Source organism: Amia ocellicauda, chromosome 8 (genome assembly GCF_036373705.1).
Source record: "Amia ocellicauda isolate fAmiCal2 chromosome 8, fAmiCal2.hap1, whole genome shotgun sequence".
NCBI classification, from domain to species: Eukaryota; Metazoa; Chordata; class Actinopteri; order Amiiformes; family Amiidae; genus Amia; species Amia ocellicauda.
This window is the reverse complement of record NC_089857.1, coordinates 10,506,928-10,519,027: the sequence shown is the minus strand read 5'-3', so window position 1 is coordinate 10,519,027 and position 12,100 is coordinate 10,506,928. Positions and strand designations below refer to the sequence as shown.

Genomic DNA, 12,100 nt, shown 5'->3' with positions numbered 1-12,100 from the left:
TGTGTTATGAGGCAGTCGCCGTCCACTGGCCAGGAGAGGTTTGAGGCTCTGCCCACATCTGTCTTTCAGGGTGCTGAGCTACACTGCAGTCTTTCCATGCTATCCACAGGGTTACATCTCCCATTTAGGTCCAGCAATGTAATTAAATAATTCAGGTCTTATTTCACTTTTATTAGGTATGTGTGTGAGGCTGCCTTTAGGTTTGTTTTTTCTCTTAAATTGATCTTGAAATTAGTAATTGAAAGGGGGCTCCCAAGTGATGCATCTGTTTTATTATTCATATCGAGTTGATCTTGGGTCCTGGGCTGTGCTATGCGGCCGTCAGCTTGTAAATACCAGGATGCAGAGTGCAATTAACAGAGCACAGTCGCTGAGAGGGGGTGGAACCTGGCTGGGGAGTCCCGGCACCATCAGAGGCTCCTGTGGCTTCTTGTGCACCTGCAGGATCCCATTGTTAGTGGTTCCAGCTACATCAGATCCTCTGACTGATATAATAACAGGGCTGTGGGCAGGGCCTGGTGCCAAAAACAGCAGGCCGACTCCAGCGCTATGCATTCCATAGCACCAATGCTTTGTCTTGTCCTGATCTGAAGAAGCAAAGCCTGGAGTGGTAACTGTGATTCAAATATGTACTTTGACTATATGAGAGAGAGAAGAGCTGATTGTATTCTCGGGATTTATTTTTAACATCCTCTGTATTTTTCCCGGATTGCACAAACTGTTTTCACTCTCAATAATCGGTAAAACGTGTTTTCTTACATCCGTCAGAAACACATTTTTATTTCATTTTTATAAAGGCTTTAATTTTTAACTTCCATACAAAGCATGCATGTCAGAACCAGGTCTGAACCTAATGTGGGCCACATGTTCTCCAGTTACCTGCATTGTCCCGTGGGACCTTCTTAGTTTTAAAAATGTAAAGGGAAGTATGACAGTAGTGTGGTTTGAGGTTAAGACAGTTAAAGTAATCATACAACCAGTGTTATACTGTTTAGTGCAAAAGGGACTAACAACAATTGACATCTGAATTACTCTAGGGAACTGATTCTGGGATGTGTTTTAGTTTGAGGAAATAATAACGACAAAACAAAGACTGCCAGGGCTCTTGCTTTTGTGCTTTCTGCCCTGACAGTACGTGCCATGCATTGACTGGCACTATAAACTTTCCAGCCAATCAGCAAGTGTGTTCTGAACCCATGTGACTTGGTGTTTATGTAGAATTCGTCGGAAACCAGGGTCCCTACAGATTTCACGCGGACACTTCCTGCAAACCGGCATAGCTACCAAATCAGCCTTTACCTCTATAAATAAGTGAATGTGGTTTGAGGGCCCCCTATTTAGGCTTCCTCTGGGTCATATGAGATAACAGAGGAAGTGTAAAAATGGGGCTTAAAAGGCACTTGCTTTAGTGGTGGTCTGTAGGAAGCTATAATGTTTAAAATATTACTGTGTTTCAGTGAAGGAGCCCCTTCCCCCAGAGTGGAGCTCCTGCACAACATTGACCCCCTGTACGTGGACATTGCCCCATGTGAGTATTCGCTCTGAGAACGATCCTCCTGCTGTGCTTCTGTGCATGGATTCAGTATCCTTTGCTAAGCAGAGGTAATAAATTATCCTAATTACCGTCTGTAATGATCCCATTCATAATGAAAGACTAGCAGTCAACTTGCATATATGCTTTGGCACAGCTACAGCAGAAACGTCACAATGCTGACACTGTCTTTATTGTGCCAAGGCATGCCAGCTTGTAACTCCAGTACTGCCTACTCATTGGCATATTCTTTGCTCACATATTAACTCAATCTTTACCCAGCTAGTATCATATCACAGATGCATGTTGGTGTCTGCCATCATCATTGTGTTGTGTGCAAATGATTACACCAGGTGTAGGTCAACATCTTAATCACTAATTACATTCAATACATATAAACAAACAAACAGCCTCATTGTTTAATAATACATTCACTTAATACACATGAAAAGCTACTTTAACTGTGTGATTAATTTCTAAAACACATTTGCTACCAGGTGCCAGTCCTTTATCATGGCCCACATCAAGCGTTGTATAAACATTTAATAAATGTGGAAATGGTTACGCTTTGGTCTTGAATACATCCATACATCCCAATACAGAGACCCAGAAATGTAACATATGCTTCAGTAACCTTTCAAGGTAAACTGTTGTTCATAATTATTGATGGAGGACTATGGTAACATTTCATACAGCCATATGCATTGTTTAGTACAGTATAGTGCACCGCGTTTTCTCCATTTCTGTAGTCTGGTTGGCAAGTGCAGGTTGCATGAAGCCAGCACACCATGTCGTGGCCACAGCTTTAATATTTCCTGGTTGTCTGGCTCCTGTTCTAATGATGTCAGACCCTGAAACTCCCCGAGCCGGTGCCAGGAAGAAGAAGGAGGTTGGCTTGTTCTAACTTCCTGATCTTTGTGCTCATCGTGAAGCTCAGGCTGAGCCAAGGGTCAGTTGTGTAACTAGCACAGCCTGACTGATTGGTGCAGTCAGGTAATGCTTATGATCCAGATGGGAAACAACTGTTTCAATAAAAGAGAAATCTGAAGACTCGTGCTTTTCATATAATGTTGTTCTCATTACAATTACAAATTACAATTTTTTTTCTCTTGGAAAGTTTTCTTGGACGTCAGTGTCACTTTCTGACATGTTGCCTATGAAGTGACCTAAATTCTACCATGTTTTCTAATGAAGGACACATCTTGGCTTCACAAGGATGGAAATAACATTCTCTGGGTTCTGTCGTTAGATGTGCTGTTTGTACTGTGGACTCAGGGTGTGATGAGAAGCACCTGGCTTCACTCTTTCTGTACAGGAGTCGTGGCTATGAGCTACAGTGACTAGCAATTGCAATTGGCAGAGTATGTATAAACATAAAGGAAGAGACTCTAACTCAAGGTTGATATAACATAGTAAATGCATTAGAATATCCACTTATAAACCTATGTGTGAAACAGTGTATGACAGTTGATATTGAATGTTTTGATTGTATATAATCTGTCAAAAATAACTTTAACAGTGTGCCTGTACATTGTACAGAATGAACGCTTCAATCACTCCAGTATCTTCTTTCCTGACCCTCACGGTCTATATATTGTCTCATGTCACAGATGACCTCATCACGCTACTCATAAGTTTGTATGCTGTTCCCTCACTTTGGTCACATTCATGATGTTAAGACCGCTGTCTGATGTACACTACATGGCAAAAGGTATGTGGAAAGCTGCTCATCGAACATCTCATTCCAAAATCATAGGAATTAATATGGAGTTGGTCCCACCTTTGCTGATGTTGGCGATCAGGCCTGGCTCGCAGTCGCCATTAAAATTAATCCCAAAGGTGTTTGATGGGGTTGAGGTCAGGGCTGTGCAGGCCAGTCAAGTTCTTTCTTGTCTATGGAGATTGCATGGCTGTGTGCTTGATTTTATACACCTGTCAGCAATGGTTGTGGCTGAAATAGCCGAATCCACTAATTAGAAGAGGTGTCCACATACTTTTGGCCATGTACTGTATGTCCAGATAATGGGCAATGTTCAATCGTGAATAATTACATAATCTGAAGTTACCTGGGGGAAAAATAGAAAGAGAACTGAGGGTGTAAGAGCACAGCTGAAAGTGTATGCGGACTCGGTGATCCCAGACACCAAGGAACTGAGGGAACAGCGGGACTTGGACTAAGCTACACCTGTGCTGTAAGACACTTTTGAGCAAATTCAAAGAGTACAGAATTAATTCCCTCTTCTTAATCTACTGAGTATTGGTTGGGCCAGGGTGCTTCCGTTGGACAGAGGAGCGACTGAGCACCTGGTCAGAATGTGTGTAAAGATCAGGGCTTCCTGACTGGGGTTTCAACAAAGCAGAGTGGGTGGGTTCACTGCTCCAGCTTGGCTGAACTCTCTCTCCACAAGGTTAATCAAAAGCCCAGCAGAGTGTGATTTGATCAGTGGATCAGCACCATGAGATTTGCAGCATCCGCAGCTGTTCTTGCAGCTCAAGGACCACACACCTTCCTGTGATCTCTCTTCTGTGGTCAGAGTACCCTTCCTTTATATGAGCGGACTACCCTTTCCTTTAAACCCTTGTGGGAGGCCTCAACATCCGCAGTCAGGCCTGTCCACAGTGGCTGATGGGAGCACAGTGTAGAGCTCGGGCAATCATCTGCTCTAATGTGGGTGGCTATGTGCTGGCAGAAAGATCTGCTCAGGTATAAGTCACAGCCCCCAGGAGAGAGTACCTGCTGATCACAGTCCAAGCTGGCCCTCAGACTATCGCACGTTCGCTGGTCCAGGTTTGCAGATGAAAAACACTCATGTGAGAAAAAAAGAGAAAATAAAAATAAGGGTTCCGTTCCCTGTTGTGTGAATAACACTGTTTATTAGAGGGCCGGGCTCTGACTGGAGGCTTAGATAATCTTTTACAAAGCTTCAAATTAAAGTGCAATCAGGAAAGCATGTGAGGCAGTTCTCAGTATCAGTTCTGCAGTGTCAGTATCTAATATATTTAATAAACATTTAATTTATTGTATTTTGTCCTGTGAAGGTTAAATTCTGTGAAATGTAATTGCCAATTTAGAGATTATAGCATGACCCTACTCTAAATGAGCATGCAAGCACAATGTAAGTAAGCTCATCTGAAGCAGTTTCACATGAAAGAAAGTGACAGTTTTGTACATATTACCAGGCCATTACGATCTGAGTCTCAAAGCTGCTTTCAAGAATGACTCAAGGCGTTGTTTAGCCTTAACACACATTGAGACCGCTATTATCGCCGGAGGATGGAGGCCTGTCTTTATGGGAAGTTGTCTCTGGGAATCCAAGATAAAGCAGGAGTAAAATATGATCTATAAACCTGCTGAGAACAATAACAACACTGTTTCTAATCACTCTGAATACTTACACGACTAATAACATCAGTCACGCACGCCAGCCCAGAATAGAAATCCCACTTTTTGGTTTGAAGTTTTCCATAATGTTCTGTTGTCCCTCGCAGTAGTATTTTCACAGCAGACTGCTCTGTTGTGTTTGCTCCATTACACAGTGCTGATTAAATTATAGGGCCAGCTACAGCACTGCAGGTACTCTATTTCATGCTTGTACATTCATCTCATTAGAGAGGTTCCTGAGCAGTCAGACATTTAATTGGTTGCATACAGAAGACCTAATCACTTTCTGTTAGATTGGCTCGGATCACCGTTTCAAATACATATTTTGTCCCCGAGCCGAAAATGTGTTAGTGTTATTTTCTGTGTTACAGCTCTCTTTAAATGTCCGTTGCCATGCAATCTATGCAATGTTTATAAACATGACTTTAGTGATCTGCAACTCCTATTGACTTGCAAACACTGACAAGGTCTGCAGTAAGCAATGCATATGTATTACAAAAGTCTAAATCACATTAACTTTTTGCACATATGTATTTCTTTCAGTTAAAATCACTCAACTTTGAAAGACTTTTAACTGTAAATTTACAATTTTTTCAAGTCCCTTGCAAATACAGGATTTGTTTTGATAGGACTCTTTAATAAATGTTTAATCATACACATGCCTAGACCAGATCAAAACTTTGACCTGTGAATCACAACCCGTACCTTATTGCATATCGATGTGTAAGATGTAGAAAATGACTTCTGGTGATAAAATGAGCCGCGATACGCTACAGGATTGTACTGAAAAAACAGGAAGGTCAAAGTTTTAATTTAGCGTATCCCAGAGTCAGACAAATAGACATTTTGTGATGTTCTACAACAGTAGTCTAATGATAGACCTCTGACACTAGTATATACTATCTAGAAGTCCACGTCAGATATTAAAATTTGTCATGCTTTACAATCAGTTCTGTGTAGAGAAAACCAATAGTCTTTTATTTTACTCTTAGTGGACTTAATTCCAGTTGGCTAATAGTTAAATTCATATTTACACATTTTATATGTAATGCCTTTACTAGAAACATGAGTCAAATGTTTCTAAAATAGTTTGTTATGCTGAAGCACAGCAATTTTCCCCATCTTAAAGTTAATGTGTGGTGTCTTTTGTGAAATCATCGTCTGTACCACAAATTAAAATGAAGGCCCTGGAGAGTCCTGTTAAAGGAATTATATTTTGTTTAAAGTGGCATTCAGAAAATATTTGGATTTTCTTATTGTTGTATGGATTCCAGTCAAAGAGTTTCATAACTTGATTGTGTTTAGGCAGTATAGAGACTATAGTAAGTGAGAGGGTTATAACAGCTGCACTCTCTGGATGTTTAATGCCATTTTTGTTTCTTGAATGAGTTTAATATTTATTTTAGTTGTGCACAGGCCTGTTTTACCTCTGAAACCCCATATGAGAAGACATGTTTTCGTAGTGTTACTGGGGAGAGGCAGGCAGAAGCAGTGTCTGGGAATGTGGGTGTTGATACTTACACAAATGGGTGTATGGGAATTTCAAAATCATCAAATTAATAACCTTCTCTTTTTTCAGTGATAAAACCTTTTCTTTGTTTTTCATGAGCTGAGTAAACCTCGGTTTCAAGTCGCCAGTGTTGGTGAAGATCTGATAAAAGAGAGTGGGGTGTTTGGACTCTCCAGTATGTTTTCCAAATACAATTAATTTTGGACTCCTGCTATGATCTGTCCTTGCTATGAGCCTTCGATATCTAACAGGATCAAGCTTCACTGTCGTACCATCTGACTACAGAGAAGTCCTAGAAATGAGACCAGCTGTTTGTCCTGTTATTTCTCAAGTGTCTCCTAACAAAGACAGTTATTTATTTTTATTCCTCAGCTACTTATTAATCAAATCCTGAAATGGCGGCAGTGTGGCTGTTTAATGTACTAATGTATATTAATGGGGTTAATAGAACTTATTCCTGCATTGTGTTAATCATTGTTAATCAATCATAACTAATTGGGCTGATGGAGTTTAATAGAGAACAGTTAGTGGATTACAGATTATGGTTCCTGTAGAGCAGAAAAAGGGTTTTAAAATGGCCTTACATTTAAAGACCTGTTAGATTTGAACTGACAAAGCCAGTGACCTTGTATTTAGAAGGGTCATAAATCAATTTCCAACTTAACAGACATATACTTGTTCATGGGTATTTAGAGTGTCGGGGTTCGGCTTCAGGGATAATTATTAATTAAATCTCTACCATCATTCCTTTTGATGTTAGAAACATGTGGCAATTTGACTTTTGATGAGTTTTGATAAGAGCTTGTGAATATTTTCACATTTAAAGTGCTGAAATGGTTTACAGGCGTTCACTTCCAAGTGAGTGTTGTTTTTCTTGGCAGAGTTTTTTTTTTCTAATATCTGACACGTGAACCATTTAGGAATATTAGAAAATTGCTCCACAAATTCCTTTGGACCAGCAACCTGCTTTAGTCTACTTTTAATTGAACCACTGTGTGTGGTGGTGGTTATTGATGTTGACAGCTTTTGAAGGAAGGAAGTCATTGCATTTGGACCCCTTCCTTAGAAAGCACTGTAATTGGTCATTTACTGAAATTGCTATGGAAACGAGATCTGAAAGGGTGGTTCCACTGCCAGCCTGAACCTCCAGTCAGCTGAGAGCTATGTTAGTGAAGCCTCCATCTTAGAGCTCCATGTGTCTGTTAAGTATTAAATTACACTTATTTCATCCTGGTCCAAGAGTGCTCTCAGACCCTAAAAATCTCTCCCGTGATCTCTGTGCTGTAGTCTGCTCTGCTCTGCCACGCCTCGGGGAAGTGCTGCAGACCTAAATCACTGCTGCTTTGGACCCTCAGGCCCATAAGTGGTTTCTGCTAATGTCAGAGTTACGAGCAGCAAGGAGGAACTAACACTTTCATCCTTTACCATGAAGGTCTGCCCCTCCGTCCTGCCACCGCAGCTCTGATTGGCGTTAATAACATGCTCCAGATGGGGTTCTGTGGAGAGACATGACACACTCAACTCTCTGATGTTATAAGGAGGAGTCGCTTGAGGTTAGCATTAGCCCATGAGATATAGTAGAGAATTTTATACACACGATACGAAGACCCAGAACTAAAGGCTAAAATGAAAACGGAACACCACTGATTAATGATCAGCTCGGTAACACAGGTGGAGTATCTGTGGTCAGTTACACGTGAAGTGGTGATGCCTGTAAACCGGTTTGTGGCTTGGGGGGGGCATACATGAAAATGCATCTCATTTAAATGGGAGAATATCCTTAACCTGTAGACAAAAGTGGCTTTAGAGTTTGAAAGTTATTCAAACTTTCTTGAGACCTATCTTAAGCAGAGTGAAAACCAGTGAACCAATTTATATCTCTACATACAAAATGTGATTTACGTTTAGAAGATGTGTTTTCACTTTTTTTTTTTTAATTCGTTTTTTTGGAAGTGTAATATAAGCATTTTTTGTTTGGTACATGATGGCAAGTAACTGTGGAGCGGACGATTGAAATTTACAACCTCATCAGTTGCATTCCACCCATGAATGAGAACATGCTTATGATCTCAGTGTCGAGACATAATGAGCCCAGTGAGTGGACGGGCCATGGCTCATCTGACACCTCATGAGAAGTGTTGCCTGGGCCTCCATGGAAACCGAGGTGCACATCTCTGGATTTTTTCCCAGTTAAATCATTCTCATTGGGACTTTCATGAGTTGCATCAGTCTGTTACAGTCTGCCACTGGGAACCTCCGGGGAACCATTCTTGCTTTTGTACCGGTCTGGTATGACTCACTTTGTCCCAGTTTTTGGTTCAGTTTCTCCTCTTGCTCAGTGAGCTCTGTGACTAATATTTGTAACTTTCCCTTTTTTAAATGTAGCAGCACTTCAGCTTCTTTTGTCAGGAGCCATAGAACTGTTGAGCTTTAAATAAATTATTTTTAAAAATGGCCAAAATGACCACACACACTGCCAAGAAAAGCTAGAGTGCCCAGCATGGCAAAAGACTCACAGAGAGCCACCTGCGTGCAAGGAACATCATGGCACAATCAGACATTCTGCCCTTCTTTGATAAACTGCTGCCTTATTTATTTAAAAATGTCCTGGAGCAAAAAACAAACAAGAAATATCCCAAGTGGAGAGTATTATCCAGCAGCCCCCAGTGCAGGATGATTTCTGTGGTCTGGAGGTTGATGGTTTGAATCTGCATTAATTATCAACTGTGCAAGATCTCTCCAGTGCTGTCTACAGATTGCCATGAATGGCACAGTTTCAGAGTGTGAAACTGTTCCTCCTTTCACAAGTTTAGATAAACCAAATAGACATATGTAGAGGGTAAATAGTGATTATTTGGGCCTCGACTCACTTGTCTAAAGGAGCGATTACTTGGCCTTGAGGACGATGCCATCGGAGCCCCCCCACTGGATAGAATGAGCCACTATGGTATTCTTGGTAAGGCAGAAGTCAGGCATGAGATTGGGGCTGTCTTCCTCCTTTTTATCTAATTCTTTATGCATTAATGTGTGTTCAGATGCCATCAAACCGTCTCATACACCATCAGAAGAACCTTCTCATTTTTACTGAAATGTGTACTAGCTAGATATCACAGGTATTGGAAAGATTTGTTAAAAGCATCGACTCTTATAGGAGTTACTGTAGGACCAGGCTATATAAATGTGAGGAGTGTCTGTCAGACAGCCAGGCCCCGCTGTTTCCATTTCAGCCAGCGATACTGAGAGAGACTGGCAGTGTGATGTCCCTGCTGGGGTATTTAAGTGTGTGCTCAAATATATTGTAAATCAGTGGCTGTTGCAAATTTGAGTATAAGTAGAGAGATAATCAATAAAGCAGACAACAAAGAAACTGTTTTTGTAAAGGATGTTCTGCGGTTCACTGTGGCATGCAACATTAATTCAGAAATGCACTTCAAAGGCAGCACAGAACAGTTTCTGTACACTAGAAAAATATAAAGTTCATCTTTGTCTGAAATTGTAAGCATGGTGGACGCTTGGCTGTTTAGTCTTGTGAGAATGTCTCGGCATCAGCAACATTCAGTATTTTTAGCCTCAGCCTCGTTGCATTCTCAAAGAGTTTTAGTGGTAAACCCCTTAAATTGTGGCCTTGTTTTTTACATGAAGGACTGCTTTGTTTACATAAAATAAATGACAGATAAGATGGCAAGACACTAAGCGTTTCAAAAATTATATTTTTTCTGTAGTGTGGAACCACATACATTCGATTTGTAGAGTTTACTTGGCACTCAACAGCAGCAATGAACTCGGCATTTGTCTCCGATCTTCCAGCAGCTTTCAACATTCAGAAAGAGGTCCACACACAGCAAACCAGGTCTGTCCTCTTTAAAGACATCTCCCCATTTACCGCTATTCTAAACCTGCTTCAGAATAATACCCCAGCAAAAGTAATAAGGGTTCAGTAGTGTCTGTGTATATGTATATATTCACCGATCAGCCATAACATTATGACCACCTGCCTAATACTTTGCCGCCAAAACAGCCCTGACCCGTCGAGGCATGGACTCCACTAGACCTCTGAAGGTGTGCTGTGGTATCTGGCACCAAGACGTTAGCAGCAGATCCTTTAAGTCCTGTAAGTTGCGAGGTGGGGCGTCCATGGATCGGACTTGTTTGTCCAGCACATCCCACAGATGCTCGATTGGATTGAGATCTGGGGAATTTGGAGGCCAAGTCAACACCTTGAACTCATGATTCATCAGCCCAGGCCACCTTCTTCCATTGCCCCGTGGTCCAGTTCTGATGCTCACGTGCCCATTGTAGGCGCTTTCGGCAGTGGACAGGGGTCAGCATGGGCACCCTGACTGGTCTGCAAAAGAATACTTTCACAAATAGACATGTTAATAGATTATATTTATCAATTTACAAAATGCAAAGTGAGTGAACAGAAAACTGGGTGAGGAACAGCCAAACTCGGCTAACAAGGTGAGGTTGCTGAAGACAGTTCACTGTCAAAAGTCATACACCATGGCAAGACTGAGCTCAGCAACAAGACACAAGGTAGTTCTACTGCATCAGCAAAGTCTCTCCCAGGCAGACATTTCAAGGCAGACAGGGGTTTCCAGATGTTCTGTCCAAGCTCTTTTGAAGAAGCACAAAGAAATGGGCAACATTGAGGACCATAGACGCAGTGGTCGGCCAAGGAAACTTACTGCAGCAGATGAAAGACACATCATGCTTACTTTCCTTTGCAATCAGAAGATGTCCAGCAGTGCCATGAGCTCAGAACTGGCAGAAAACAGTGGGACCCTGGTACACCCATCTACTGTCCGGAGAAGTCTGGTCAGAAGTGGCCTTCATGGAAGACTTGTGGCCAAAAAGCCATACCTCCAACGTGGCAACAAGGCCAAGCGACTCAACTGTGCACGATAACACAACAACTGGGGTGCAGAAAAATGGCAGCAGGTGCTCTGGACTGATGAGTCAAAATTAGAAATACACTGCATCCGGAAAATATTCACAGCGCTTCACTTTTTCCACATTTTGTTATGTTACAGCCTTATTCCAGAATGGATTAAATTCATTATTTTCCTCAAAATTCGACAAACAATACCCCATAATGACAACGTGAAAGAAGTTTGTTTTAAATCTTTGCAAATAAAAAATAAAAAACAAAAAAAGCATATGTACATAAGTATTCACAGCCTTTGCTCAATACTTTGTTGAAGCACATTTGGCACCAATTACAGCCTCAAGTCTTTTTGAGTATGATGCTACAAGCTTGGCACACCTATTTTTGGGCAGTTTCTCCCATTCTTCTTTGCAGGACCTCTCAAGCTCCATCAGGTTGGATGGGGAGCGTCGGTGCACAGCCATTTTCAGATCTCTCCAGAGATGTTCAATCGGGTTCAAGTCTGGGCTCTGGCTGGGCCACTCAGGGACATTCACGGAGTTGTCCTGTAGCCACTCCTTTGTTATCTTGGCTGTGTGCTTAGGGTCATTGTCCTGTTGGAAGATGAACCTTCGCCCCAGTCTGAGTCCAATTTGGCTGTAGCAGAAGGCAGTTTGTTCACCAAAGGGCTGGAGAGCAGTACACGAATGAGTGTCTGCAGGCAACAGTGAAGCATGGTGGAGGTTCCTTGCAGGTTTGGGGCTGCATTTCTGCAAATGGAGTTGGGGATTTGGTCAGAATGAATGGTCT

At 41.7% G+C, this 12,100-nt stretch overlaps 1 protein-coding gene across 2 annotated transcripts in view; it reads left to right on the top strand.

The window, feature by feature from the left end:
- The window catches only part of arsb (arylsulfatase B), a 40,208-nt gene that overhangs the window by 17,971 nt on the left and 10,137 nt on the right, over positions 1-12,100 (top strand). The window contains exons 6-7 of one of the 2 annotated variants that reach the window (XM_066711979.1): positions 1,458-1,528; positions 2,281-2,983. In XM_066711979.1, the coding sequence (XP_066568076.1) occupies positions 1,458-1,528; positions 2,281-2,435 (226 nt within the window). In that variant the 3' untranslated portion in view covers positions 2,436-2,983. Of the gene's footprint in view, positions 1-1,457; positions 1,529-2,280; positions 2,984-12,100 lie in introns of those variants that run through there. The other variant, XM_066711978.1, reaches the window with a different exon arrangement.